The 27,805-nt window shown below is 36.1% G+C and overlaps 1 protein-coding gene across 4 annotated transcripts in view; it reads right to left on the reverse strand.

The window, feature by feature from the left end:
• The window catches only part of FRYL (FRY like transcription coactivator), a 246,900-nt gene that overhangs the window by 72,045 nt on the left and 147,050 nt on the right, over nucleotides 1–27,805 (reverse strand). For all 4 annotated transcript variants that reach the window (XM_059067253.2, XM_059067255.2, XM_059067252.2 and 1 more), the window contains 15 exons: nucleotides 27,206–27,309; nucleotides 26,898–27,006; nucleotides 24,606–24,692; nucleotides 21,981–22,152; nucleotides 21,370–21,502; nucleotides 18,952–19,059; nucleotides 14,787–15,024; nucleotides 13,221–13,406; nucleotides 12,871–12,957; nucleotides 10,900–11,168; nucleotides 7,896–8,091; nucleotides 7,111–7,235; nucleotides 5,194–5,251; nucleotides 2,836–2,927; nucleotides 175–347 (listed from right to left, as the gene is read on the reverse strand). In XM_059067253.2, coding sequence (XP_058923236.1) covers nucleotides 175–347; nucleotides 2,836–2,927; nucleotides 5,194–5,251; nucleotides 7,111–7,235; nucleotides 7,896–8,091; nucleotides 10,900–11,168; nucleotides 12,871–12,957; nucleotides 13,221–13,406; nucleotides 14,787–15,024; nucleotides 18,952–19,059; nucleotides 21,370–21,502; nucleotides 21,981–22,152; nucleotides 24,606–24,692; nucleotides 26,898–27,006; nucleotides 27,206–27,309 — 2,137 coding nt within the window. The remainder of the gene's footprint in view (nucleotides 1–174; nucleotides 348–2,835; nucleotides 2,928–5,193; nucleotides 5,252–7,110; nucleotides 7,236–7,895; nucleotides 8,092–10,899; nucleotides 11,169–12,870; nucleotides 12,958–13,220; nucleotides 13,407–14,786; nucleotides 15,025–18,951; nucleotides 19,060–21,369; nucleotides 21,503–21,980; nucleotides 22,153–24,605; nucleotides 24,693–26,897; nucleotides 27,007–27,205; nucleotides 27,310–27,805) is intronic.

Consider the following 27,805-nt stretch of genomic DNA (forward strand, 5'->3'; position numbering starts at 1 on the left):
TCACTGATACTAATTCAAAGGTAAAACAAATTCTTGCTATCCGTGTTACCCTGACATATTTTTCATATATTCACAAGTTGCTTGGCAACATAGATTACAAAACCTCAGGGGGAGAAAAAAATACGATGGTCTCTTAATATTCATTAATAGCTTGAGAAGCTAAAAAAATCGTACCTGGAACATTCTGAATGATATTCGCCACTAAGGCACTAAAATGGCATCGTATATCCTTCAGTGTGTCAGAGTCTTTTTCATTTTCTGCTTCCAGGAGTTGTCTAGTTAAATCTACATATTCCAATAAAGTGTTGTTGAGGAAATGTGTTTCACTATCAAGGCCACCGCTTGCACTAAAAATATTAAAGAAAATACATGGTAAGGAAAATGTGATTTTAAATTATAATTTAAGTCAAAATAAATTCCTAATCATCAAAATCAGAATAATATATATTAAAATTTGCATAGTCGTAGTACCGTGCAACTTATAAAAAAACTGAATGAACAAGATTTTGGCTTTTACTGAAATATAAAAATACATGGTGCTCCATAATCAAGGAACTGCAAATGTAATTTACATTATTCAATTCCATATCCAACTTCAATCACCTATTGTGAGTGCTAAATGTTATTTTCTCTCCATCAAAGTATATTGCTTTTTAAAATAAAGAAATAAGGAGACACAGGGGGTAGGGAGGATCAGTTTAGAAGGTAGAGAGAGGAAATACTAATTCTATATGTTCGCATAGTTGCCCCGCATATTCATATGATGCGTTTAGCATAATCAATCAAATATCCATTAGGTACTTATTCTCAGCAAGATTCTGGCATAGGTATTACCAGGGATATAAAAATTTAAGAGAATTCAAGTAAGAGAGCTGGTTTTCAAATCTTCTATTTAGACTTTGGGAGTTGCCCCAAGAATCTCTACAGTAAGATTCTCTTTGAGGCCAAGGTCCCGGGCCTGAAGCCTACTGACTGCAAGGGGATTGTTTGCTTAGAGTCACAAGTCCTGGATTCCAGTATTATTCCATCAGTTATTAAGCATGTGACCAGTAGCTACTTCAGAGCATTTTAGTAATTTGGTTAACTTCTCCTTGTTAAATTTGAAAAATACCTCTAAAATGTATGACTTTAAATATGCTTTTCATAGCTGCGAATAGTTATTTGGTTTTCTCTCTTTTTTTTTTTTTTTTTTTTTTTGCAGTACGTGGGCCTCTCACTGTTGTGGCCTCTCCCACTGCGGAGCACAGGCTCCGGACGCGCAGGCTCAGTGGCCATGGCTCATGGGCCCAGCTGCTCCATGGCGTGTGGGATCTTCCCGGACCCGGGCATGAACCCGTGTTCCCTGCATTGGCAGGCGGACTCTCAACCACTGTGCCACCAGGGAAGCCCATGAATAGATTTTTATAAATATCCTATAGCCATGAAAATAAGAGAAAGGAGCAATAATGGTACTAGAGAATATTAAAAATATCAGTCCTACAACAATAAAAATACGTTGAATGTATTCACTATGAAATTTTTTCCTTTATTCCTTAAACGAATGTTTTTTAAACTCTGGGTCATGACTTCTTAGTGGCTGGGAAACCAATTTAGTAGACTGTAACCTGGCCCAGAATAAACTCTGAGTACCTACTATGAATCAGGCACATAAGATCGATTGGGTGAACAAATTAAAGATCCCTGCTGTCTTGCCATTCAGAATTCATCGTTTTTTCCTTAAGCAAGAAAATAAAAAGTCCATAATAGTCCATAATGGATAAATTTATATTGATTTCTCTTGGGGAAAAAAAAAAGACAAATCCAAAAACAAAACATGCAACTGTGTCACTAACATTACATTAAAAGTAATCAAAGAAAAAAGGATTCAGATGTGTATTAGGTTAATTTTTTGCATCAAGTTCAGGAAGTGTAAAATTCACTTTGGCTAATTTCCATTGTTTTATTTTTGTGGTGGACAAAAAAAAAGTTATGTTTCTTTTTCTTTATTTTCACTTGCTTTTCATTTACTATAATAGTAAATCAATGGTTTAAATTCTCTTTGATTAAAGCTATATTTTGAAAGCACTTGTCAAAAGCATTCGATGCTAAATATGAAAGGTGTTAGGCACACTGAGAAAATGATCGGGACAAATGGTAAATACAACACTTGTTTGATTATTACTACTTTTTTCTTCAGGATCTTTTTTCAGTTATCTTTTTGGGAAATGGTCAGATTCATTTTTTTTCCCTCCTTCAATGGTCAGGCAACACCCTTACCTTCATAAGGAAATAGTTATTTCTCAACATAAAGCTAATGGAATTTTCCTCGCGGGGATGGTCTTAGTGTCAACAATAAGCTCAGGTTTTATGTTTTTTATTTGTAAAGGGTGGAAACAAGAGTTATGGTTTTGGATTTCATAATTTTTCTCAGCACAATAGATTAATAGTTGATTGAAATAAATTTGCAAACCTTACAATGCTTAGCCTTTAAATATATGATTTTTACAACTCCAGAAGAAATAGATCTTAAGAACAAGGTAAGACATAGTTAGATCAGACACCAAAAGAAAAACAAAAAAGGCTACTGTCCACTTGCCTAGATTACTAGATCCCCCAAAATATTAAAATCATAAGAACATGACACCCAATTTTTGCCTGAAGCAGTATGTACCAGTGGTAGAACTTCAATACATTTTTTAGCCATGGGTTAATGTACCAGATGCATCTTTGGTAAATAATGTTTATAGTGGTACAGATTTTTTGTTGTTGCAAAGGTGCTTTTCTGTATTTCCTTAGAGAAAAATATTACGGTCCCTAGTTTTAAAAAAGTTTTAAAAATCAAAATCCAATACTGACCTGTGACTAATGACACCGGCATCTGCCAGCAGTTCAAATATTCGTACCAGTTGTACTCGTAAAATATCTCGACGCCTGCGTCGTTTCATGTTCTATTCCAAAGATAATAAAGATGTTAATTAAAAATCCTTCAAGGAAGTTGACAAAAAACTTGCTGGTGTAACTTGGAAAGAATAATGTGAATTTCTTAGAGTTAGATTTTGGGCACTCTGGTGGCTACTGCATCAAAAAGGTATGTATGGTTTGAAATTAACGAGCCAAATAAAATCATAACACTTATGAGGGGAGAAAATAAAATTCTACATTTTACAGTTACTTTTAGGTCAGATTTGCTAATCTGACAACTTTAGAGGAACTGAAACAGTTAGTAAACTGTTCCTTTTGAATGGTAAAGAATCCCTAAGATACTCCTAAACAATATAACAGAAGGGCAGGGAAAATATCACACAGGGGACTGAGAAACCCCAAAGATTTTGCTCATGCCATGGTTTTTCACTTAACAATTAATTCTGACACACAAGAATACAAACAAAAACAAATTTCTTTGATCATCATGGCACGAATTAATATGTTTGTCTTACTAGGGCCAAAGTACTAATCCCTAGGGTAATAGCTGTAACATCTTAACGTGATTCTGCTTCTAACAGAAACTCATATAATGGTAAGATATAATTAATCTCCTATAGCACTTTCTTCTATAGCTCATTATGTCATTTATGATGTAATTTTCATAATACAGAACAATTAAAAATTAATCATTCACTTTCATGTCCACAATCCAGTTTTCTGCCTTCCAAAAGCAGGCCAATTTGTGGATAACCAATTCATTAAATTTACTGCTTTTTTTGGCTCTCATGAAGTTTGCTGTAATTCATATTGAATAAATTGGTTTTTTAACCGTCTTTGAGGATTTTTGCAAAGTTTTAGTCGACCTGTTTTCACTTTGTGTCCATAGAAAGATTGTGAGTCTAATGCTCTCAAAAATATATCACACATTCAAGGCACTGTGCACATCTATTCACCTGCTAAGATGACTTTCTGCCCTGAAATTTGTAAGTACAAATATTGCTACTTAATTTTATTTCCAATTCCACTTCGCTCTAATAAATCATTTTGCACTGTAACCAACACGATCATTCTGAAACAAAAATTAATCAATTACAAAATGGAGATACTATCACTACTTCACAGGGCTGAATTACAAACGAAGAGTGAAGAATTACAGATGCTGTTTTAAGACCCCTATAAAAAGTAGCTATTGTCACCATGTCCCTTTCCTGCTAAAATTCCTCAGAGGATCTCCAACATTAATAGCAGTGACTCTCATTCAATGTTCTACATCAGACTCATCTAAGGTGCTTAAAAAAATAGATTTCTGAGTTCTATTCCAGGGATTCTCATTGAATAGGCCCAGGAATCTATAATTTTTAGCAAGCTCTCCTGGCTAATTCTCAGATTCCACTGCCATATAGGGCACTGCCACTGGTCTACTGGATAAAGCTGAAAACAGGAGACTTTCATAAGATAGTTCCTTTTTTGCTTTCCAGCCTAACATTCAGTCACTTTCCCCATAACATAATTACAAAGAAAAATTTGCAATGTCCAAAATTTTTAAATAAAGTTTGCAAATGCTGTTCCTCTACCTAGAATGTCTTTCCCTTGCTTGTCCACTGGGGAATATGCTTCAAAAATTCACCTCAAATGTCATGCTTCACCTATAAAGCATTCTCTTATACCACAGGAAGAATCAGAGGCTTTCTTCTCTGTAGCTCATATAACCCTTTAGCTATGACTCTGAGTGCAGAATAATTGTTATAATTATGGATTACATATCATCTGTCTCAAAAGATATGTGGCTTCTGAAAGTTGCTCTGAACCTGATGTGTAGATTTGGGGATCTAGACCTGGGCTTGGCAAAACACAGCCCTCAGGCCATATCTGACTCACTGCTGCCAGTAACTATAAACAGAGTTTTATTGGACTATAGAGCAACACCCACTTGTTTAGTTGTCTAGGCAGCAAAACTAAGCAGCTGCAACAGAGAAAGGATGGCCTGCAAAGATGCAAATACTATCTGGTCGTTTACAGAGAAGGTGAGCGGGCTCCAATCCAGACTCTGACCATCCTAACTTCAGGTAGAGCAATTAAATATCTGTATTACAGAATGCGTTTCTGAGTAAGACCTCTTGTGGGGGGAAAAAAGAGTTATACACATTTTTTAAATGTTGAAAACTGCACTAGACTTATTTACTTATTTACTTCTGAACTTCTAACTTTTGTTATAATGTATAGAATAGAGAAGCCAATTTTATGTGTTTGCCAAATAAATATTTAATGCTAGAAAACTACACAGCTTACCTCTGGCCTTCGTTCAAGTGCTTCTTTAATTATGGGATGTAATTCCTCTATTAGTTCCCTAAAAGAAAGACGATATACATTCATTTAATTAATAGCTAAATATATAATCTGACATGTAGAAATATGTAAATATAATGATGTAAACTAACAAGTGTTAACCCTAATCCTACTGTTTTAAACACAATTTTTATTGTTTTTTTGTTTGTTTGTTTTGGTTTTGGCCACACCGCACAACTTGTGAGATCTTAGCTCCCCCATCCAGGATCAAACCCAGGCCCTAAGCAGCAAAAGCGTGGAGTCCTAACCACAGAACCCCCAGGGAATTCCCTGTTTTGTTTTGTTTTGATTGTGAAATAACATGCACTCTGTAGAACATTTGGAAACCAGAAAAAATGGTATAGGCCACTTATTCTAATTTGTAGAGATAAATACAATCTGTTCAATCATTTTCAACCCACATACATTTTACATAGTTGAAACTCTAACATATATAAAATAGTATCCCTTTTTCTTTAATTAACACTAGCATAACCACTTTCACATCCCATTAATTAATTCATAATGCTCTAGTATTGATAATTTTCCTAACCATTTTCAGTTATTACTGTTTCATTAAATTTTAACTTAACTTTTTTTTTTTTTTTTTTTTTTTTTTTTGTGGTACATGCGCCTCTCACTGCTGTGGCCTCTCCCGTTGCGGAGCACAGGCTCCGGACGCACAGGCTCAGCGGCCATGGCTCACGGGCCCAGCCGCTCCGCGGCATATGGGATCTTCCCGGACCGGGGCATGAACCCATGTCCCCTGCATCAGCAGGCGGACTCTCAACCACTGTGCCACCAGGGAAGCCCTGAATTTTATCTAACTTTTAAAATAAATACTGTCCAGTGAACATCTTTGTACATTAATCTTTGATTTCATTTCTGATTATCTCCATAGGATTAATCCTTATAAATGAGATTAATGGGTCAAAGGGTATGAACTTCATGAAAATAATCTTTTTGTTGTTTTGCTTATATTCTGATTTTAAATTGCAAATGTATTCATTGTAGAAAATTGGGAAAATACAAAAAAATAGGAAGAAAATAAAATCCATCCACAATTTCATCATCTATAGAAACTGCTGCAGACATTTAAAGTATCTGCCTCAGAATTGTTTCTATTTATGGGGATTTGTTTTTTAAGAAATTGAGATCATTTTTGTATCTCATTTTTTCTATTAGCATGATCATGTGTTTACTTGTCATAAAATTATCTTCCAACACTTCATTTATAATGAATGCTATCCCACACCTACAGACATATTACAATTTATTAACCTATTCTCTGTTGTACATGTTATCTTGGAGACAAAACATCAAACATCACCCCATATCAATGGAGGACAACCTCAAAAGAATAAAGTTAGGATCCATCAGGCGATAACAAAGCAGAAACTCAGGCAAAAATGAAGAATTTGCTTTATGACTATCAAAAACACCAAGAATAATATAAAATATGCACATAAATATTTATTTTAAGAATAGTCATTCTCTTGAACAAGAAGGGGAAAAAAACTACAGTTTTAAGCAACAGATCAAGATTATAAACTAACAGAATCACTGTGTAAATAAATCAGGTAGGAAAATATTACAACTTTACACGGCATTTTATAATTTCTAGAACGTATTTAGGTATAATATATATTTGATTTCCATAATCATTCTTTGAAGAAAATATGGTGTTATTTACTCAATCAAAATAAGGAAATAAAGGCTCACATAAATTAAATGACCTGTTAAATGTTAAATGGCTAGTTAGCTGGTAAAAGTCAGGACTGATATGCAACTATCCTGATAATAAGTACTCTACCTCACCTTCTCTCCAAGGAGCCACATTTGCTATTTTAGGGTGTAGAGAAAACATGCAAAGATAATTACCTAAAAGCTCCTGGGTTGGTCCTGCCAAGACCTAGAACAAGGGATTCTGTGATTTCCATGCTCTCAGAGCGCATCATTGGAACTATGTGCTTAAACAAAGATGAAGGGGATGGGATGCCAATAATCTGGAAAAAAAAATATTATATTTATCGCAGCCACTAATGATAGTACATCCAACTAAATAATTTGACATTTCAACAGTATTTGGTCAAGGACAGTGGATAGGTGACATTTTAGAATGAATGTCATTTCAAAATTCACTTGTGTACATAATCTAAAAAAGTTAAATGATTTATCCAATGGCTCGCTACAAGTTCATTAATGGAAGTGGGATTTGCAGGTCTCTTAATTCCTTACAGACACTCATCATCATATAATAAGGCTGTTGATCCATCAGCCTATTTCTTTCGATCTGTAAAAATGAGTAAAAAAATTACTTCTAAAAGAGTCATCAGTGTTAGACACCCAGGTGTTAAGTTTTGTCAATTTCCTCCAACTACCTGATAATATTTTGTGTCATATCATGAAGACTATGTCACTATTCTTATCAAGTTATTTGTACCCCTACATAATCCAGGGAAATTCTAAAAGAAAAACTGTATGTATTATTGATTCCAACTAAGAATCCATAAAAATAGTAATGGGATTTCTTGAACTATTTTCAGTATTAGTCCAAGTAACTAATACACTTTTCAACCAAGTTATTTTATTGTTCCGAAAAAGAAATTTTAAAACATTATTTTTATGCTGCCATTTGGATTCAGTGGCAGATGCGGAAAACTTACTTTAGAATCAATGCTGTAGCCACTATCAGGGGTGGACGCCAGCGTCTCAGGAGGAGAGCACCTCACAGAACCCGCAGAGGTTGAAGATGCCATGGAAGTTGCCGCACTGCAGCAAAGAAGAAGGTAGTTTCTCCACAGGCCCATGTATGAGTCACTGCTTGTGGTAGTATTTACTTTCTTAGCATTGATGGGGCTACTGAAAAAAAGAAGAAAAACAGGTAGACATAAATAATACATGCTTTGAAAAGTTTTTTTTTTAAACTAAAGCTAAATTTCTTTTTTTTTTTGCGGTAAACGGGCCTCTCACTGTTGTGGCCTCTCCTGCTGCGGAACACAGGCTCCGGACGCGCAGGCTCAGCGGCCATGGCTCACGGGCCCAGCTGCTCCGCGGCATGTGGGATCTTCCCGGACCGGGGCACGAACCCGTGTCCCCTGCATCGGCAGGCGGATTCTCAACCACTGCGCCACCAGGGAAGCCCTAAAGCTAAATTTCTATCAATTTAGGAGAGATGGTTAGCATAGTTTTTATTACTACCACTGAATCTTGGTGGAATAAGATATAATGAATAAAATATTAGATTGAAAAATAAAACACATTATAGGATCATTTTAACATAATCTATTATTTCTGTGAGTATAGTTAATATTTTATCATGTCACATTTTATAACTTGTTATACATGCTCAATGTAGGAAAAAAACAGTGAAAACAAAATGAAAATCACCTTTAATCCTATGCCAAAATAAGCACTGTAAGTCTTCTACATACCTTCAATTCATATACATTAAAATAAAGGCATAAATACATCTCTTTAATTTATAAAAATTGAATATTGTTTCATTTGTTTTGTATATGCTTTTTATACTTAACCTATATATTTAAACATCTTCCATGTAAATTAATATATTTCCATGAAATCATTTTTGATGACCATATGTTATATCATAGAAATTATCATGATTTATACAGCCACACTTTCACTGTCAGATATTTTAGCTAATAGTAATTTTTCCCTATTATACACAACACTATACATTTGAATATATGCCTAATTATAATAAGTGTTTTATTATTTTCTTGAGTAAATTCCTGAAAATGGAATTGCAGAGTCAAAGAATATCTACATTTTTTAAAACATCTTTATTGGAGTATAACTGCTTTAAAATGGTGTGTTAGTTTCTGCTTTATAACAAAGTGAATCAGTTATACATATACTTATATCCCCATATCTCTTCCCTCCTGCGTCTCCCTCCCACCCTCCCTATACACCCCTCCAGGTGGTCCCAAAGCACAGAGCTGATCTCTCTGTGCCATGTGGCTGCTTCCCACAAGCTATCGGTTTTACATTTGGTAGTGTATATATGTCCATGTCACTCTCTCACTTTGTCCCAGCTTACCCTTCCCCCTCCCCTAGAATATCTACATTTTTAAGGCTTCTATCAAATTTGTTTTGAGAGATTAGACCAATAAAATATTCTGGAACAATTCCATAAATCTTTCCAAATACCAACAATTCTGTTGGGATTAAGGACTGAGAGCAAAACAAAGACAGGGAAAATACTAAGTTTTATTCCTCACCTTCAATAGATTTATAATCTATTGATAAATAATATGTATCGTTTCACTGATTCGTCAACAGTTTCTCAGTATCTTAAAAATGTTCAGAGCACTGTGACAGTGGTAAAAAAAACACAAAAACAGAAACCTGCTAAAAAAAATCACTGCCATCATGTGTGCTAGGGGAGATATATAATACAGAAATAAAACAATCAGATGGCTCTAAGTTTGATGAAGAAAAATAGAGCAGAAAAGGGATATAGGGAATGGTGGTAGGAGAGGGGCTTATAATTTAAAATATGGTAATTAAAGGAGACTAAATAAGTTCATAAGTGTTACGCAAGGGGGCAAGTGTCAATCTTCTTTAAACCAGCATCCAATACACAATACCTGAGAATCTACATAGATATATATATATATAAATGGTAAAAACAAAAACAAAAAATGTTTGTGTATATATATTTATATATATATGTATATATAGATACACACAAATGCAAAAGAAGGAATAATTACTCTGGGTTGGAGATATAAGAGAAGGCTTTAAAAATAAGGTGGAATTTGCGATACGTCAGATATGGGCAGGACATAAAGAAAACAAAAGGCATTCTAGGTTCATGTGAATAAAAGTTCACGGAATAGACACTGCAGACCATATTCAGTGAACTCTGAGAGGTTTATTTTGGTTCTGACATAAAGTACATGGATAGTATTGATAGAAAGTAAGGGAGAAAAGTACAGACTGGAGGAGCCAGGTTTGTGCAGGCTTTAATATGAGCTGAAGGTGTTAAGTTTATCCAGGTGTTGGGTTTATATGGTCAAGTTATATGACAGGAGGACTCATGCCATGCAATCTGATCAACGGCATATTGGATAAGGTGAAATCAGGAACTCAAACTCAAATAAATTCTCTTTAAAATTTAAGAGCAAGCCTAACCTGCAGTTATAAAGCCTTGGTCAACTCTCCATCACATGACCAGTTACTCCAACTCTTTACCATTATCCTCAGAACTACAACCAATGTCATTATCACAAATCCCTAACAGTGGACGGCCTTCCTTACAATGTTGTCAGGAAAAGTAAGGTCACTGAACTTGGGTTTCCCTTCACTTCTCACCCTTTATCTACAAACTTATCTATACTCACATCCATATTCATCTTTGGATGATTTCCTCATTAATTCTTTCATTCACTGGACACAAACTACATACCAAGCAGTGTGTTATTAAGTAAATGAACAATTACAAATTGGTGAGACCAAATTATACGAAAAGAATGAAAGGATAATGAGACTGGATCCTTTACAACTTTCATCTCCCTTCTTCACATACCAGTATGTTATGGCATGTTATTTATGGGATTTCCAATTTATAGAACTTTTCAAATCCATACCTTATGAAGGCTGACAGTCTATATATTTTAAAACTTGTCCTAGAAAACAACTTACTTTATATCAACTTGTGGGGATAACAACTGAAGTCTTGTGTATGCAAACATCCAAGCATAGCTCACAGCTGTAGGGCAGTGTTTTGGAAGATTTTCTTGCTTTAAAAAACTGGAGAGACTTATAATCCATGGATCTTGGCCTTGGGTCACGTGTGCAAATATCCATATGTGCGATGGACTAATCACATCAAACTGGTGGCTAATAGGAGAAGAGTTCCATTCTGCTAATGTCTGTAAATCTATTGAGCTAGGGCAATACAGCAAAGTAGTCTATGCAGAGGAAAAAAAGAAAAACAATTGATTATTGCATATTTCAACAACTTTCAAAGTTTTGCCATATAAATTGCTTTTAACTATAAGTGGCCTATTGCTAGTTTCTAGAACAGAGGTTCTTAAACAGGGGTAATATGAGCAGAGAATTCCTGAAACTGCATATAAGCTGTTTTGTGCACATGTGTACATGCAATTTTCTGGAGAGAGATTCCATAGTTTGTGTTAGTCTCAAAAAAGATCCATAAACCAAAAAGTTTAAGAACCACTACTTATGTAATTCATGTATGAATATGCAGCTTTCACGGGCGTACTGAAGCTGCTAGAGAACTCAAAAATGAACCATTAACTTTCATGCTGATGTGCCCTATATATGCATAAGTGGAACAGATGGGGAAATGGGCTCCTCTCCAGAAGTACATATTCTCAAATATTTGCTCAATAATATTCAAAGCTCTTATACTGAAGAGATAAAGACTTACCTTCAGAGCAAATTACTTATGATTCAAATAACAATGACAACAAAACAACAAAAACCGGAGTCTTAAACTCAACAGAGGCCCAATTCACTTGATCATTCAACAGATATTCATAAAGTACCTGCTCCGAGTCAGGCACTGTTTTAGGCACTAGAGAGAGCCATCCATTTCTCAATTCATGGTTAATAATCTAAAACAGAATGCTTTAAATTGAACAGATTTATAACCATCTCTTAGGTTTATAAAATTTTATTAATATCTCTCTTGGTTACATATAACTCGTGAGGTATGAGAGCCAAGTGTTATGTGGAAAGCACAGAAACCTCTTGTCCAGGTATTCCAAAATGGGAAGAAAATAATTTCAAGTAGTAAAGTGTGATGGTTATTCTTACATCAGTTTTGAAATCTTGATATATGACCTTTTCTTCCCCCAAGCCAAACTAAGAAAGTTGGCATCAGCTTTCTTATGTATGTGTTGACAAACTGTTTTTCTTCATTTTAATGAGTCAAATTACATATGACTCAGGTATAAAATACTATATATTTACTCTATGCACTTAAATTTACGTGACAAAGCAAACAAATACACTTACTGAAGGTGCAGAGCATAATTTTTTGCTTCGAATTTCAATAAAAATTTTCTCCATAGCCTGTTTTTTTTTTGTTTTTTTTTTTGTGGTATGCAGGCCTCTCACTGTTGTGACCTCTCCCGTTGCAGAGCACAGGCTCCGGACGCACAGGCTCAGCGGCCATGGCTCACGGGCCCAGCCGCTCCGCGGCATGTGGGATCTTCCCGGACTGGGGCACGAACCCGTGTCCCCTGCATCGGCAGGCAGATTCTCAACCACTGCGCCACGAGAGAAGCCCTCTCCATAGCCTTTTAACCAGCATATATAGGTCAAGAATATTATATACCATAATAAATAGCGAACAGTAGTTGATAGCAGCTTCGGATTTAAGAGAAACTTTTTAGATTGGAATGGTTGGAATTTTACAAAGATAAAATATTTTTATTTCTGTGGGAAGAGTACTGACCATAGCATAAACTAGTGCCACTTTGTGTGTGTGTATGCCACTTTTTTAAAAGTATTTTTTATTTTTAAAGCACTTTACCATTTTCAAAAATACTTTCTAATGCATGACATTTGTAAAAGAAACTCATGTATGTATGTATGTCTTAAGTTCCAAAACACGACTGAATAGAACAAAACCATTAAAGTTACCTGATCGGCTCCAGTGAGATGGATGAAGCTCTCAAGAATGGATGGGCTCAGCCTGTCCATCACATCTATGGCTAATTCGTCATCACCCTATATAAAAGACATCACATGTCTAAAAAAGTTTAGGAATGTTTCAGAAAAGCCGTCAAACCTAGGTAAACATTAAAACTCACTTTAGCCCTATTTGTTACAAATGGAATCGAGGGCAGGTGGGTGAGCTTAGACCCTGTCAAAAAGATCTTGTTATAAAGTAAATTATCCCTGCACGGTAAAAACAGAAATGGAATAAGGATGGACAAAAGGAGTTTTTAAGTACTTTCATTAGATAGCTGGATGAGATATCTAAATCTTACCTTAGGTATTTCCAAAAGTGCAAATAAAGCCCGTATTTCTCTAAGGACACTGACAGCTAATCTCCTAGTGGCAGGTCGACTGCTACAGAGAGTGACAAGTGCAAACCCTTCAACCACATGGAATACGTTGGAATATGGGCTCCTTTCCAGAGGAGGGGGATGAGAAGCTCCATTAACCATACCATGCTTGAAAAATAAACAGAAGTTAAAAAATATATGTATGTATAGACATTCTAGTAAAACAATTACTAAAGAGTAAAGCTAATCATAAAAATGATGGCTATATGTCTGTCTCAGCTCAAGAAATTTAAATAACATTTAATTTATAAAAATGTCATAGTGACATAGTGAAAAAAGCATTTAATTGGCAGTCTAAATAGGAATTCTGTACCTAAGTTCTATCACTCTCTGGCTACTTTGTAAAAGCCTTAGAGCTGACACTTAAAATTACTACTGGCCTAACATTTCTATATGGAAAACGAGGGGATTGGATGGTATCCTTTGTACTCAAAGTGTGGACCAGCAACGTGGCATCACCTAGCAGCTTGTTAAAAAGAGAGATTCTCAGCCCCCTGTGATTTGTAGGCTCTTTAAAGGTTGAGAAGCTGGGTTGGCTTTGATGATCTAGCTCTAATATTCCAAGATTCTATGACTTAACACATTATCACAAATCAATAATTTGAGCACCTTTTTACGGTTAATAAGCACACATACTGTATATATGAAATGGGGACTGGTGCCTTTGATAAAACAATCAAATAACTCAACTGAAAGGCTACCAAAAATTTTTATTATATCAGCTTTAAATATATTGGAAACAACCTAAATGTGAGCTAGAATTGCCTCTAGTTTTCTATGTTCATTTAAAAATAATTATTACCGGGACTTCCCTGGTGGCTCAGTGATTAAGAATCCATCTGCCAATGCAGGGGACATGGGTTCGAGCCCTGGTCCAGGAAGATCTCACATGCCGCAGAGCAACAAAGCCCATTTGCCACAACCACCGAGCCCGTGCGCCACAACTACTGAAGCCCATGCGCCCTAGAGCCCACGAGCCACAACTATTGAGCCCACATGCCACAACTACTGAAGCCCACGTGCCCTAGAGCCTGCAAGCCATAACTCCTGAGCCTGTGTGCCACAACTACTGAAGCCCACACACCTAGAGCCTGTGCTCTGCAACACAAGAAGCCACCGCAACGAGAAGCCCATGCACCACAACGAAGAGTAGCCCCCGCTCGCCGCAACTAGAGAAAAGCCCACGCACAGCAACGAAGACCCAATGCGGCCAAAAAATAAATAAATACATATTTTTTAAAATAAATAAAAATAAAAACTAAAAATAATTATTACCAAAGAAAGAAAGTTGGAAAGGTTGGACACACAAGTGTTATGTATTTAATATATAACCTATAGGAAAGTTCTGCTTAAGGGATTACAAACACTTTGAAAGGAAGTAAAACTAATAAAACTTTTAGTTTTTGAGAAAGTCAATATGTTTTAACATCATCATTGGTCATCTACCACTGACCACATACAAAGAGACACTACAAAAGAGTTTGGTACCTGTGAGTCCTGGTTTTTGTTATGCATTTGGGTTGCTTGTTTCCACTGATTTATTAATTGCACCAACATCTTTATGGCATTATCAAGAAGCGTGGGATGGACATCAGTCACTTCACGAACAATAAAATAAACAAATCCTGAAAGAACATCCTCCCGCCAATCTGGAAAATCAAGCATTAGTGCCTGCAGAGTATTGAAAGCCAGAGCACGTAGTTCTTCATCCATATGAATTGTGAGCCTACCAAGAACAAAATTCCATTAGCAAACCTCAAAAACCTTCCAAAGAGTTTTATCATCTAAAACGTAAAACTAAGAATTTAAAAAATATATCCTCTCAGTTGGTTCATAAGAAATAAGAAGATAGGAACCAATGTTCACTTTTTGTGCTATATTCATCCTTATGCTAAACTATATTCATTTATTTAAATTCACACGTCAATCTACTAATATTAGTTGGTACTTGTACTATAATTCAGAATAATAAGTTTGATAATTCAAATGCTGTACTTTAGAAAACACAGATTGACAAATCAGAATTACATTAAAAAATTCTTTAATCCTTAAAATGCCATATGTTATCCTATGATCAATCAAAAATTACGTCCAATCATATAATACCTTAGCGCTAGCTCATATTTATTTATTCCTTTACTGGAAAGGACATGATTTATCTCTATCATTCCTTTCATGCTGCTGAGGTTACAGTTAAACATAAGATGGCTGATTGTGAAGAAAGAAATACAACAAATCTAGATGGAATCAGTTTAACAGAAATAATTCTTGACAGTGAGAATGAGAATAAATTTAGGAGTAACTTCATAAATGGGGTATGCCTAGAAAGAAAATGAAAAAAAAAAGTGTCAAACTAACCCATAAGGTCTTCAAGAGTTTAAGTCTAAATAAATTATAGGAGAGGTTATATATAATTACCTTTTAAAGACATCAATACAATATGAGGACATGAATTAATATTAGTTAAAGGATTTTAATGGAACTTAAAGAAGAGAATGATAAACAAGAAAATCATAAAACATGGCTGCAGCAGTGAAGCTACCAATATATAATGCTATATGAATATGAGTTTCCGTTTGGGGCTGTAAGAGTATTATTTTCATGATTGACCATCAAAGACACATGCATCAGTTAGAAAGAGCCTGAATGAATAAAGAAAAGCAGGTGTATTAAAAAGTATGCCACAGTTACATGCTTGGGCAGCTGGAAAGATGGAGTTATCCTCAATGACAGAGGAAGAGGGCTGCGTGATTTAGGTGAGAGGAGATATCACAGTCTTCGCCCTGCTGAGCTCAGTTCTGGTCTTCACTAAGCCAACATTCAACTGACCATGAGACTGAGGAGAAAATGTATTACAGCTACAGAAACTTAGGAGTGAGCCACAAAGCAGCAGCAGTTAAAGCAGCACACTGGAAGTACCACATGGGGTCAGATCAAGGGTCTCTAGCCCAGTGTTCTGTCTCTGATAGCGGCACCAAAGGCGATATTGTGGGCTAGTAGAGTGACTGACTTTGTGTTGCTGGCTTTAAAGGTCATTTTAACATACCTTAAATCCACGAATTGACACCTATCTGTGTGACTGGGGTATAGCCATGAAGAGAATGGTGCCTGAATAATTTAAGGCAGGAGAACAAATTGACCTTCCCTAGAGACAGCAGACAGGTCTGCAAATTTAGTGTTATCTTTGCTTTGTTTGTTTGCTTACTTTATTTCTAAGTAAATAAGATTTAGACATCACAATTCCAAATGATAGGAGTTAGGGACAAAGTAAGCAGACCCTAGAATCTTTCTTTCTGCCAAAATAAACTAATTGGTAAGTGAATACCACAGGGGAAAGAAGCAAAGTATTATAAATAGCAAAGCAAATTGTCAATCACTATCGAGATGTTTGCTCCTCTACAAGGCTCCTCTATCCCTGCCCCTTGGAGATGCAATTTCATTTTGGTGGGGGATATGAACTGCAGTCCACAAAGATGTACGTGAGTTAAACTGAGGTGGGAGGAGTAAGGTCAGAATTGAATGAGAGTTGTTTACTGCTTTCCCAAGGAATAGCATTGTAAATAATTAAAACTTATTTTCCCTCCTTAACACTGACAAGAACTTCGTAACTTCACAATCTAATTTACAGCAAGAGTTAAGAGACGGAGTGGGAAGGGATGAATTTATCTCATGGTTCAAAGTTTCAAAGTAACCCCTTTCTTCTCGTAATCCTAAGAGACCAATACCATTCAAGGCCTGAGTGCAACCCGCAACCGCTGAGGAAAGGTAGTGCGCGGGTGTGTGAAATGCTAGGTGTTTTCAAGGAGATAGACAAGGTTGCTGGAGTGGCCTATTAACTGTTTATTTATCGTGAATTTAAATTAAGACTTAGTGATAAGTGCCCAGAGAGCAGTAAAATCTTTCGATGTGATCAAGTATCACTGCCCTGATAGTCTTTGCACTTGGTTTTCCCTTTAGGCTGGGGCCAGCAAACTATGGCTCAAGGGCCAAATGCATCCAGGAGCCTTCACAGGTGGCTACTTCTGCACTACAGTGGCAAAGATGAGTAACTGTGACAGAGACCATGTGACTTGCAAATCTTAAAATATTTACTATCTGGTCCTTTAAGAAAAAAAGTTTGCTGACCCCTTATCTAAAGAGAATCCCCAACTATGTCAACAAAGCGGTTTTTCAAAAGGCCATCACCTCAACTTAGAATTACTTTGGGGAGCTGGTATTTAAGTTTGGATGTTATGTTATTTACTCATTTACAGAGCCTAGTAGAGGAAAGAGATAAAAACTTGAATGCTATGGCTCTGCAATAAGAAAAAAAAGTGAAAATGAGACCTGGTTATCACCCTAGGTGCTAAAGAAACGACTGTAGGAGTTAACACACTAATTAATTGCCCAGTGGGGCCGTCATACACCAATAATGCCCATATGTTAAGAGACAACATGGTATACAAGTCCCACAGTACTAGATGGAAAGGCAAGGAATTTAAAAATAGGATTTGTAGGGGAATCCAGTAGAACTTTAACAGTTAAAAAATGAGTGAGGACTGCTGTGGGGCATGTAAATGGATATAGCCACTATGGAGAACAGTATGGAGGTTCCTTAAAAAACTACAAATAGAACTACCATACGACCCAGCAATCCCACTATTGGGCATATACCCAGAGAAAACCATAATTCAAAAAGACACATGCACCCCAATGTTCATTGCAGCACTATTTCCAATAGCCAGGACATGGAAGCAACCTAAGTGTCCATCGACAGATGAATGGATAAAGAAGATGTGGCACATATGTACAATGGAATATTACTCGGCCATAAAATGAAACGAAATTTAGTTATTTGTAGTGAGGTGGATGGATCTAGAGTCTGTCATACAGAGTGAAGTAAGTCAGAAAGAGAAAAACAAATACTGTATGCTAACACATATATATGGAATCTAAAAAAAAAAATGGTTCTGAAGAACCTAGGGGCAGGACAAGAATAAAGACGCAGATGTAGAGAATGGACTTGAGGACACGAGGAGTGGGAAGGGTAAGCTGGGACCCTTACCAGAGAGAGAGAGTGGCATGGACATATATACACTACCAAATGTAAAACAGATAGCTAGTGGGAAGCAGCCGCATAGCACAGGGAGATCAGCTCGGTGCTTTGTGACCACCTAGAGGGGTGGGATAGGGAGGGTGGGAGAGAGATGCAAGAGGGAGGGGATATGGGGATATGGGGATATATGTATATGTATAGCTGATTTACGTTGTTATACAGCAGAAACTAACAAAACATTGTAAAGTAATTATACTCTAACAAAGATGTTTTTTAAAAAAAGATACTTTTAGGATTTCACATTTAGGATATCAAGTCATTCGTTGCTCTCATTCCCTGGGGAAAGAAAGGCTTTGACCTCTCTGCCATGAAATTAAATAAAAGTCATTAAATACATCTTGAGATTAAATTTCATCAACAACAACAACAAAAAATGAATGAGGAGAAAGTGTTAACAAAACGTAAAAGACAAAATGGGAGTTCAGAAAGTTATCAAATAAAGGATTAAAAATGACTATCGCTACTTCTTTTAGTGATAATAGTAACAGGGGTGCATGAGAAATTTAAAGAGATTTAAAGAGATAAAAGGTAACCTCACAAACAGTAATTCTCATTTACCTTGCTAACAATTCAATGAGGTCAGTTCTGCTCATACCGTCAGGAATCAACCTTGGAATAGCAGCAATACAAGTTCTAAACAAATCAATTTTGGGTTTTCTTTCCCCCCTGAAAAACAGATCACAAGAGGACTTAATAAGAAGAATCTTACATACACCAGACAATGAAAGCAAACTTGGAAAAATTAAAACAGAAAATGAGCCCACCTCCAAAAGTTTAATGTATTTATTATAAAAAGAGCATATACAAATCCAGTAAATAATTATCAGTTTATAAATGCAGAAAAGAATATATGGATAATTCAGGAAAAAAACACAGTAGCCAGCAAAGAAGGTTTTCAGTAATTAAAAACAAGTATAACAACTATTATGTTTAAATAATAAGTATTATTTAAGTAAATTATTTATATTATAATTGTTTCAAATGGAATTAAATATATAATATTTAACCTTTGATAATATTTAATTATTAAAATAAAATTGACATTAAATAACCAAATATTAGTTATTTGGGGGGGTCTATAAAATCAACAAAATTTTTTCTTTCTCTTAATATCATATACTAACAAGGGTTTTAGAAAACAGAAATTCTCATATACTACTGTTGGAGTTGTTTTCTCTTGTCTTTTTATTTTACTTCAGAATGTACACACACACACACACACACACACACACACACACACACACATTTAAAATTCTTATGTAATAAAATATGTGAAGTTTTGAAAATCCTGGTTCCTCCAGAGGCTTGATACAATTTAATTCTTCTGTATTTCCCCTAGTTATTCAATTTTATTTATTTTAAATATCTAATCTTTTAGATACTGGTTTTTATTTTGGTCTACATTTCAAGGGGAAGCTGTTAATTTATTTTACCCAAATTATTCTTCAATTGGCCCAATAAAATAATTCTTAGATAGACAAGAATTTGGATGTTTTAAGTTTTCGGCTCAGTATCCATTATCATGGCAATGGACCTACTACTTTCTTTTAGTGATTTTATATACAGTCAGTTTTCTCAGCTTGGTTCCAACATGAATGAATTTCAGTTACCACAATTTAGTTAAATAACACCAGTCTCCAACAATGTGGTTCAATTTTCCGTTACCATCAACTGTAATTAATTGTATAGCCACACTTCCCTATTAGCTCCTCAGTGCACAAATCAGGACGTAAAAACCAGATATGTACCATAACCAGTGATTTAATCACATTAATTTTTTTCAAAGTCTGTCGTGATTGGTCACTGCCCATCTGTTATTCGGTCCACACATACATGGCAAATTATGTAGTTGTGTTGATTCCTTGTCTCCAGGGGTAAACTCAGGAGGCATTTGACAAAAATGGATAATCAAAAGAGGAAGCTGGCTAACAAAGATTAAAGTACAGCAAAGAAAGGAAAAGTGAATACTGGAAGTGAAAGATTGGGTTGGCCAAAAAGCTTGTTTGGGTTCTTCTGTAACATCTTATGGAAAAACCCAAACGAACTTTTTGGTCAACCCATTATGAATCAAACATTAATGGAGTTACGGAGGAACTAGCTGACTGGGGAATGCTGACAGTGCTGTCAGTGAAGATGCTACATATGCAGCCAGAGGAACTCAGTGAGGGCAAATTTACAAGCAGAAATGAGGAAAGTGTGACAAAAAGGATGAAGACTTCCCAGAGGAAGTAATGCAGGAAAAAAAACTTCGCATTAGAGAAACTCTCAGAGATATTAACATTTTCTAGTATACAGTAACTATGCATTAATTGAGAGATCCAATATCCAATTTGGTTATCTAAGATGTACAATGCAGATATTAATACCTTAAAAAAAGTCCACTTATAAAGAATATGTAGATACTTCCTAGCAAGTAAAAGAAGTTATTGCCATAAAATATATCTTCCTGAGGCGGAAGTCCCGAACAATAAGGGAAAAAAGCATGGGTTGACAAGCAGTGCTGGCAGAGTGGGATGGGGGTGAGATGAGGTACAGTTTCTGACACAAAAAGCCACTCATACGTTATTCCCCTCTGTACCCTCAGTTCCCAGGAGATTTTCAGGTGTTTTTGTTGTTGTTGTTGTTGAACAAGGCTCTGGAAATAAGAGCATTTGTTTGACTTAATAAACCAACCATGTCCACACACATCTGGGGTCACAAGCATTTATCTCTCACAGAGTAAGTATAAGGACTCATCACTGACAACAAACTCGATGGATCCAGGATGACCTTTGCTATCTGTACTGGTTTGACAGCACTTTAAAGAGTAAAACTGAGCCTGTGGGAGGAATCGCTGTATTAAAAACTGCCGCAGATGGCAATAGGGATGAACTCCAGAAGAGAAAGGAAGGAAACAAGGAAGGAAACAAGCAAGAATCGACCCACTTTACTTATGAAAACTGAAATAGCAATGAAGAGAAATAATTGACTACATACGTAATCATATCTTCAGGCTCCTTATTAGACATCTGCACACTAGTCATACACATTGGTCTCCCAACTTCTTTGTCCAAATGTCTGAGAATGCTGTCTAATGCTTTTCTCACTTGAGGGTAGTAAACAGACATTCCTGGGGGGGGCGGGGGGGAACTTCACAGTTATAAAATGTCAAAAATTAGATAAAGAATAGTTACAGTTATTTTCTGTAAAAAAAATAAAAGCCTGATTATCAACCTTTAAATTACATTTAGCTTATTTATGTTACAAAAGAAGGAGTTCTGACTTTGACATACTATTATCCCTGATAATCTGCTTCAGTATATTGGAGAAAATGTGTAAAACTTATGCACACAACTGAAATTAATTTGAAGGAAGGACAAAATGCAGTGAATAGTAACATGTGAGAAAATATTTAACCAGAAGACTTTTAACATAACTTATGGATATTATTAAAAAAAAAGTATTCATTTTTGAATCACTCTGTACACTGGAATAACCAGGCAAATATATACTTTCATAGGCAAATATATTTACATTTTAGATTTGATCATAACCTTTCACAAAAGAATATTAAACTGTATTATTTACTTATTCCAGTTAACACTAACCTATGACTTTTGCCTCTTCATCTGTCAAGGTTTTATTGAGAAAAATTTTCTTTACACGCAGAGTGTTTCCTGAGGGAAGAATAACTCCCGTTGTTGGCATTGGCGGCTCACCATCTTTCTGCTGCAAACTGTCCGCTATTACAAGGAAGACTCTGAGGCCTATGTTCATTCTCTTCAGAGAAAAAAGTTTCAAAATAAAGAAGTCAGAGTGTCAGAAAATTCCTTTTTTTTTTTCATGCTAAAAATATCTCATCAAGTAACACTGGGGGATAGGAGGAAGGACGACAGAAGAAACACAAATCTTTCTGTCCAACATTTTTTTTAACTAGCCCAGGCACTGCAGTCTGCTTTAATACCAAATTCCCAAGTGCCATCCATTCACTTACAAGGTCAACTGGCTCTCTTATGTTCTAGCTTATTTCAAACCTCTTCCATCCCTTCCTCAACTCTCCTACCCTGATAACATACTCTCCCCTCTAGAAGCAGATGATCTGTCATCCACTTCACAGTCAGAAAAAAACCCATCAACCTTCCTCAATCTCTCACTACAAAACACACTCATCTACTTATATCTGTACCTCTTCTTCCTCTACTTTGCTCCTGTTACAGTCGAGGGGTGCTGGTGTCCCTAGTTATTAGAATCCCATCTGCTCTTGCATGATCAGGAAATTACACTATCAATTATCCCTTCTCTTTCTTGCATCATCAACATTTCCCTTTTAACTGAATATATCTGATTCCTGTTAACTATACTCAACTATCTTAATGCAATGAGCCCTCCCCATAATACTTCCCTCTCACTCATCAGTGACAACAGTGCTCAAACCAGTGGGCATTTTTCCTGCATCCTATATGACTTTCCAGCAGCATGGGACACTGTCAAATATTCCTTCTTCCCTGAAACCCTCCCTTCCTTGGATACATCTGTGCCACAGCTGACTGTGTCATCTCTGTCCACGTTTCAAATTTACCCTCCTTTATCTGAATATTAAATGTTAGACTGCTTCAAGGCAAGTTCCCAGGCTGCCTTTTCCTATCATTATGTATTCTCTCCCAAAGTAATTTCATGTATTTACATGGCTTCAATTACCACCCATACCAGATCGCCTGCTAATTTTTTTTTTTTTTTTTTTTTTGCGGTACGCAGGCGTCTCACTGCTGTGGCCTCTCCCGTTGCAGAGCACAGGCTCTGGACGCGCAGGCTCAGCAGCCATGGCTCACGGGCCCAGCCACTCCGCGGCACGTGGGATCTTCCCGGACCCGGTCACGAACCCATGTCCCCTGCATCGGCAGGCGGACTCTCAACAACTGTGCCACCAGGGAAGCCCGCCTGCTAATTTTAAGCCTTACTTCTCCTCTGAACTTGGACCCTCAGACCAATTTGACACTTCTACTTGGATGTCAGAAAGATGCCTCAGATTTGCCATGTTCAAACCAAATGCCCTCTTCCCCGCCAATCTCAGTATCTTCTCAGTGTTTCTTTTCTCAGTAAATGATCTTCTCTCTATCCACACCACACCATCTCAGCCCAAGCTGTCATTACTTATGGCCTACACCAGTGGTCTCTAAAATGGGTATGTGCATCCCAGTGGGTGTGTAAGATGGTTCACCGGAATACAGGGAGAAAATAAAACTTTCGTTTATATATTTTTTATCTAAATAAGATCAAGGGTTTAAGATTTACCCCTCTTTACATATGACATAAGACTGGTGACATTAGTCTAATATCAGATGGTCATTTCACATAGTCATAGAAGACATCTTGAAGGGAGTGGGAAATTTCCACAATGCACTGTGGTTCACAGAGGTGTCCTCATTTATTCATTCTTTCAGTGTATTGCAATTTGCTTGATTTGATTAAGTGGATTAATAGATAATTTTATCTGGCTTTAACTAAACTAGCTCTGACAAGCTTAAAAAGATTCCTGAAAAGAAAATACAGATTGAAGAAAATCCTAATAAAGTAAGCCTGTAGAAAAACAACAACAAAATGGCACAATTGACATTTTTTCTACTCTTAGTATGAGCGTTTCAGTGAGGAAAAAACTTAATTTCAGAAATAAACTTGTTCAATGAAGAGAATATTTTTGAAAACAGATGATCAAGAAAATGTCTTTCATTATGTGATTTTTGTTGCTGAGAACCAGGTTAAGCATGTCATCTATAAAAAGTCTTTTCTGCTCACTTTAAAAATTTGGAAATAATTATTAACCTATCTTAAAAATCCTACAAATAAAAAGCTTCAATAACTTTTGAGTTCATCTGTTAACTACATAAATATATATCTTAGGATTTGATTATGAGGAGGACCAGCACAGTAATTTAAAAGAAATAAGAGAAAATATAACACTTATTTTGTCTTTTTACATTCTCCACTGTCATTAAATTCCAATAAGCAATTACTTCAAAAAATATTCTTAAACAATCTGAAAATTTTATATCTAAAGGATGAGTAGGAGTTTACAAGGGAATAACAAGGCCAAAGAAGTAGGAAATAACATTTATCTTAATTTGTCTTTAACTAGAGATTTGAGCCTAAGAGTTCTGATTCCAGAAATTGTGCTTAAAAAAAACTTAAAAAAAAAATGTATAGGATAGTAAATTACTACATTATAATTTTTTTACCTCTGGATTAATGGTGAACGTTTTGGTAGATTTTCCAACACTGAGAAGATCAAATATTATTTCTTTCATTGCAAAATCCAAACGTTCCTAGAGAAAAAAATATATATATCAATACATTCTTATAACTTTCTACTGCTATGGGCATACCTTGGAGATAATGTGGGTTTTGTTCCAGAACGCAATAAAGCAAAATCGGAATAAAGCAGGACACACTAATTTTTTAGTATCCCAGTGCATATAAAAGTTACGTTTACACTATACTGTGCTCTATTAACTGTACAATATGTACAATAGCATTATGCCTAAGAAAACAATGTACAACCTTAACTAAACAATACTTTATTGCTTAAAAAACACTAACCATCATCTAACAACAGTCGCCACAAACCTTCAGTTTGTAAAAAAAGGCAATATCTGCGAAGCACAGTAAAGCAAAGTGCAATAAAACAAGGGTCTGCCTGTATAAGTTAGGTATCGTGTTAAGAATTATACAAATAATGGCAATAATACGGGTCTGTGTCCACAAGAAGTTCCTGAATCTAGTTGGACAAAAGAAAAATACATATGAATTAATGTTAAAAGTATATGATTATAGATACATGATTTAATTATCAAATGATTGGTTTGGGCTTCCCTGGTGGTGCAGTGGTTGAGAGTCCGCCTGCCGATGCAGGGGACGCGGGTTCGTGCCCCGGTCAGGGAAGATCCCACATGCCGCGGAGCGGCTGGGCCCATGGCCTCTGAGCCTGCGCGTCTGGAGCCTGTGCTCCGCAACGGGAGAGGCCACAACAGTGAGAGGCCCGCATACCGGAAAAAAAAAAAAAAAAAAAAAAAAAGATTGGTTTAATAGCCAAACCCGCAGGACAGAAGTTTTAAACATGCATCTGCCAAACTCATATTCAAGACCTAAGTGAAGGAATTCCCAAAATAATGATAAAAGGAAGTCCCATGACGATAGCAATGAGGCAGGCCTGGAGAGCAGGGAGTTCATACTGGGACAGAAAGAACGGGGCTCCAGGAAGGTAATCTCCAAGGAAAGAAAAGTTAACTAAAAGTAACTGACGTTTGAGAGGAGCTCTATAGTTCTGGAGGAGTGTTGGTGTGAAGTGATTAAGCAAAGGTAGTGGGTACGACCCTCGGGGAAGGGATGCAACCAAATAGCATAAGTTTTCTCAACAGCAGATCTAAAGCACAATCTTCTTTCATTCATCTTATTGACACATTTATTCTTATCTAATTATCATTAATTCTGTGCTCCCATGAATAGAAATGTATTAGTTTTATTTAAATATTCCTTATTTCTTCATTGTCAAAAATAATTACATTATGGGTCATCTTGATTATCATAGTTTTAGTTCAAAGAAAACTCAATGAACATTCTGGAACCAAAGTGCTTTTCCCAAATTGAGAAGGTAACCCTACCTATGCTTCTCCAGGGCTGATGTCCCAAAAGAGAATGTGACCAGAGCCATGGATATGCTTACTCAGCCCCCATTTAATCCTCTTCAAATAAACCTTCCTTTACTGCAGAGGCTAGAAAGTTAAAATGGTATTTCCCAGGATGCCTTTGGACAATAGGCTTCAGGATGTGACTGAGACACAGTCAAGTGATATACTCACGGGAACCCTTGGGAACTGGGGAACGGGAGGAGGAGGGGGAGGACAGGGAGAAAGGAATCTATTTTACTGGTGGGGACTGTGGTGGAAACATGATTCTGAAATGCTTGGGGCACTTCCTAATTTGGCAGGTTTTTGACTGTGGCAGAAGCAGCAGCTTCCTTGATAGCCTGATGGTGTAGTTTCCCTCTGGATTTCCATTTTGGCTAGAATCTGTTTCTTCAGTCCTATGAGTGATTCTGTGAACGACCTCTATTCCTTAAAAGACCCTTTTGGGTTCAACAAGCTACCACGGACTCTAGTGTCTGTACCTGAGAACCTAGATTAATGCAGGTTATGAAAACAATGTTCCAAAATCTTTCAAGACACTCAGGAACTAATGCATAAAAAGACAAGAGGAGGATTATGAGACATTTTCTTGACTCTTCCTAAATTAAGGGTCTCCTCCTGTGAGTCTCCTTTCCAAGTGTATAGATCAATCATCTAAATGTATTTTGCACACACACAAAAATCATTAGCATCATTTATTTTTTATTTTTAAAGCATTTTTATTTTTCACTATTCAGTATTAATAAATGTTTTGTTATCATGCTTTTAGATGTGTAACAAATTCTATGACTCTAAGTTACTCTTACAATTTATATGTATATACATATTATGAGGTGAGGCACTCACCTGAGCAATGAACTGAATAATCTTCACAAATATATTGAGAGGTGTATCACGAGGAACCACACTACGTGACCCTTTTGGGAAAAGTGCTGACACTATGCTCATAAGACGACTGTAGGGAAAAAAGATTTAGTCATAATGAGAGAATGAAATCAACAAAACATTAGCAAAAGATCCTTCCTATCCTTCATAATATGTCAAGATAATTCATATTCCTCCTCAAGGTATTTGTAATGTTAACTAAAATTCATCAGTGTGGCATTTTTTACCAAGATGTTATTTTAAATATGCTTTAAAACAAAGGCACTCACCTTTGAGTTACAGTGTTGCTTTCACATTTTATTCTAATTACATAGACCCACAACAATCTATACAAAGATTCCAGTGCAACTCGAGACATTTTAGGATCTTTATTCTGTTTAGAAACAAAAGAGAATAAGAATAAGCTTATTTATCAAAGTACTTGCAATAATTTAAGATCAATTATATTCTCTGTCAACAACTAAAATCCCTCTGCATTCCCTTCTTTATTCAATCTAAAACAGGTTTAAATATGTAAGTATATATTTGGTATATGGTAAGTACAGAGAGCTCAAAAGCAACCATAAATAAGGAAATTGAGCCATCCCTTATATTCTCAGAACAAAATACTATTAGTATCTCTAAGAATTCTGAAATTATACACACTTCAACTTACCTGATGGTAAATAGGACACACAACAATACTGACACAATGATGAAAGGATTGCTCCTCTTTGCTGTAATTCATTGCAGCTCACACACAGTTAAAATTTAGAACACCAAATGTTGTTATAGATATTTGCACTTGTGGAATAATGCAAAATATTATTGAGTGATTATACTTAAAAGAAGGAAGATGGAAGAGCACAGACTCTGAAATTAGGAATGAC

The sequence above is a fragment of the Kogia breviceps genome, chromosome 6 (assembly GCF_026419965.1).
Source record: "Kogia breviceps isolate mKogBre1 chromosome 6, mKogBre1 haplotype 1, whole genome shotgun sequence".
Classification (NCBI taxonomy): domain Eukaryota; kingdom Metazoa; phylum Chordata; class Mammalia; order Artiodactyla; family Physeteridae; genus Kogia; species Kogia breviceps.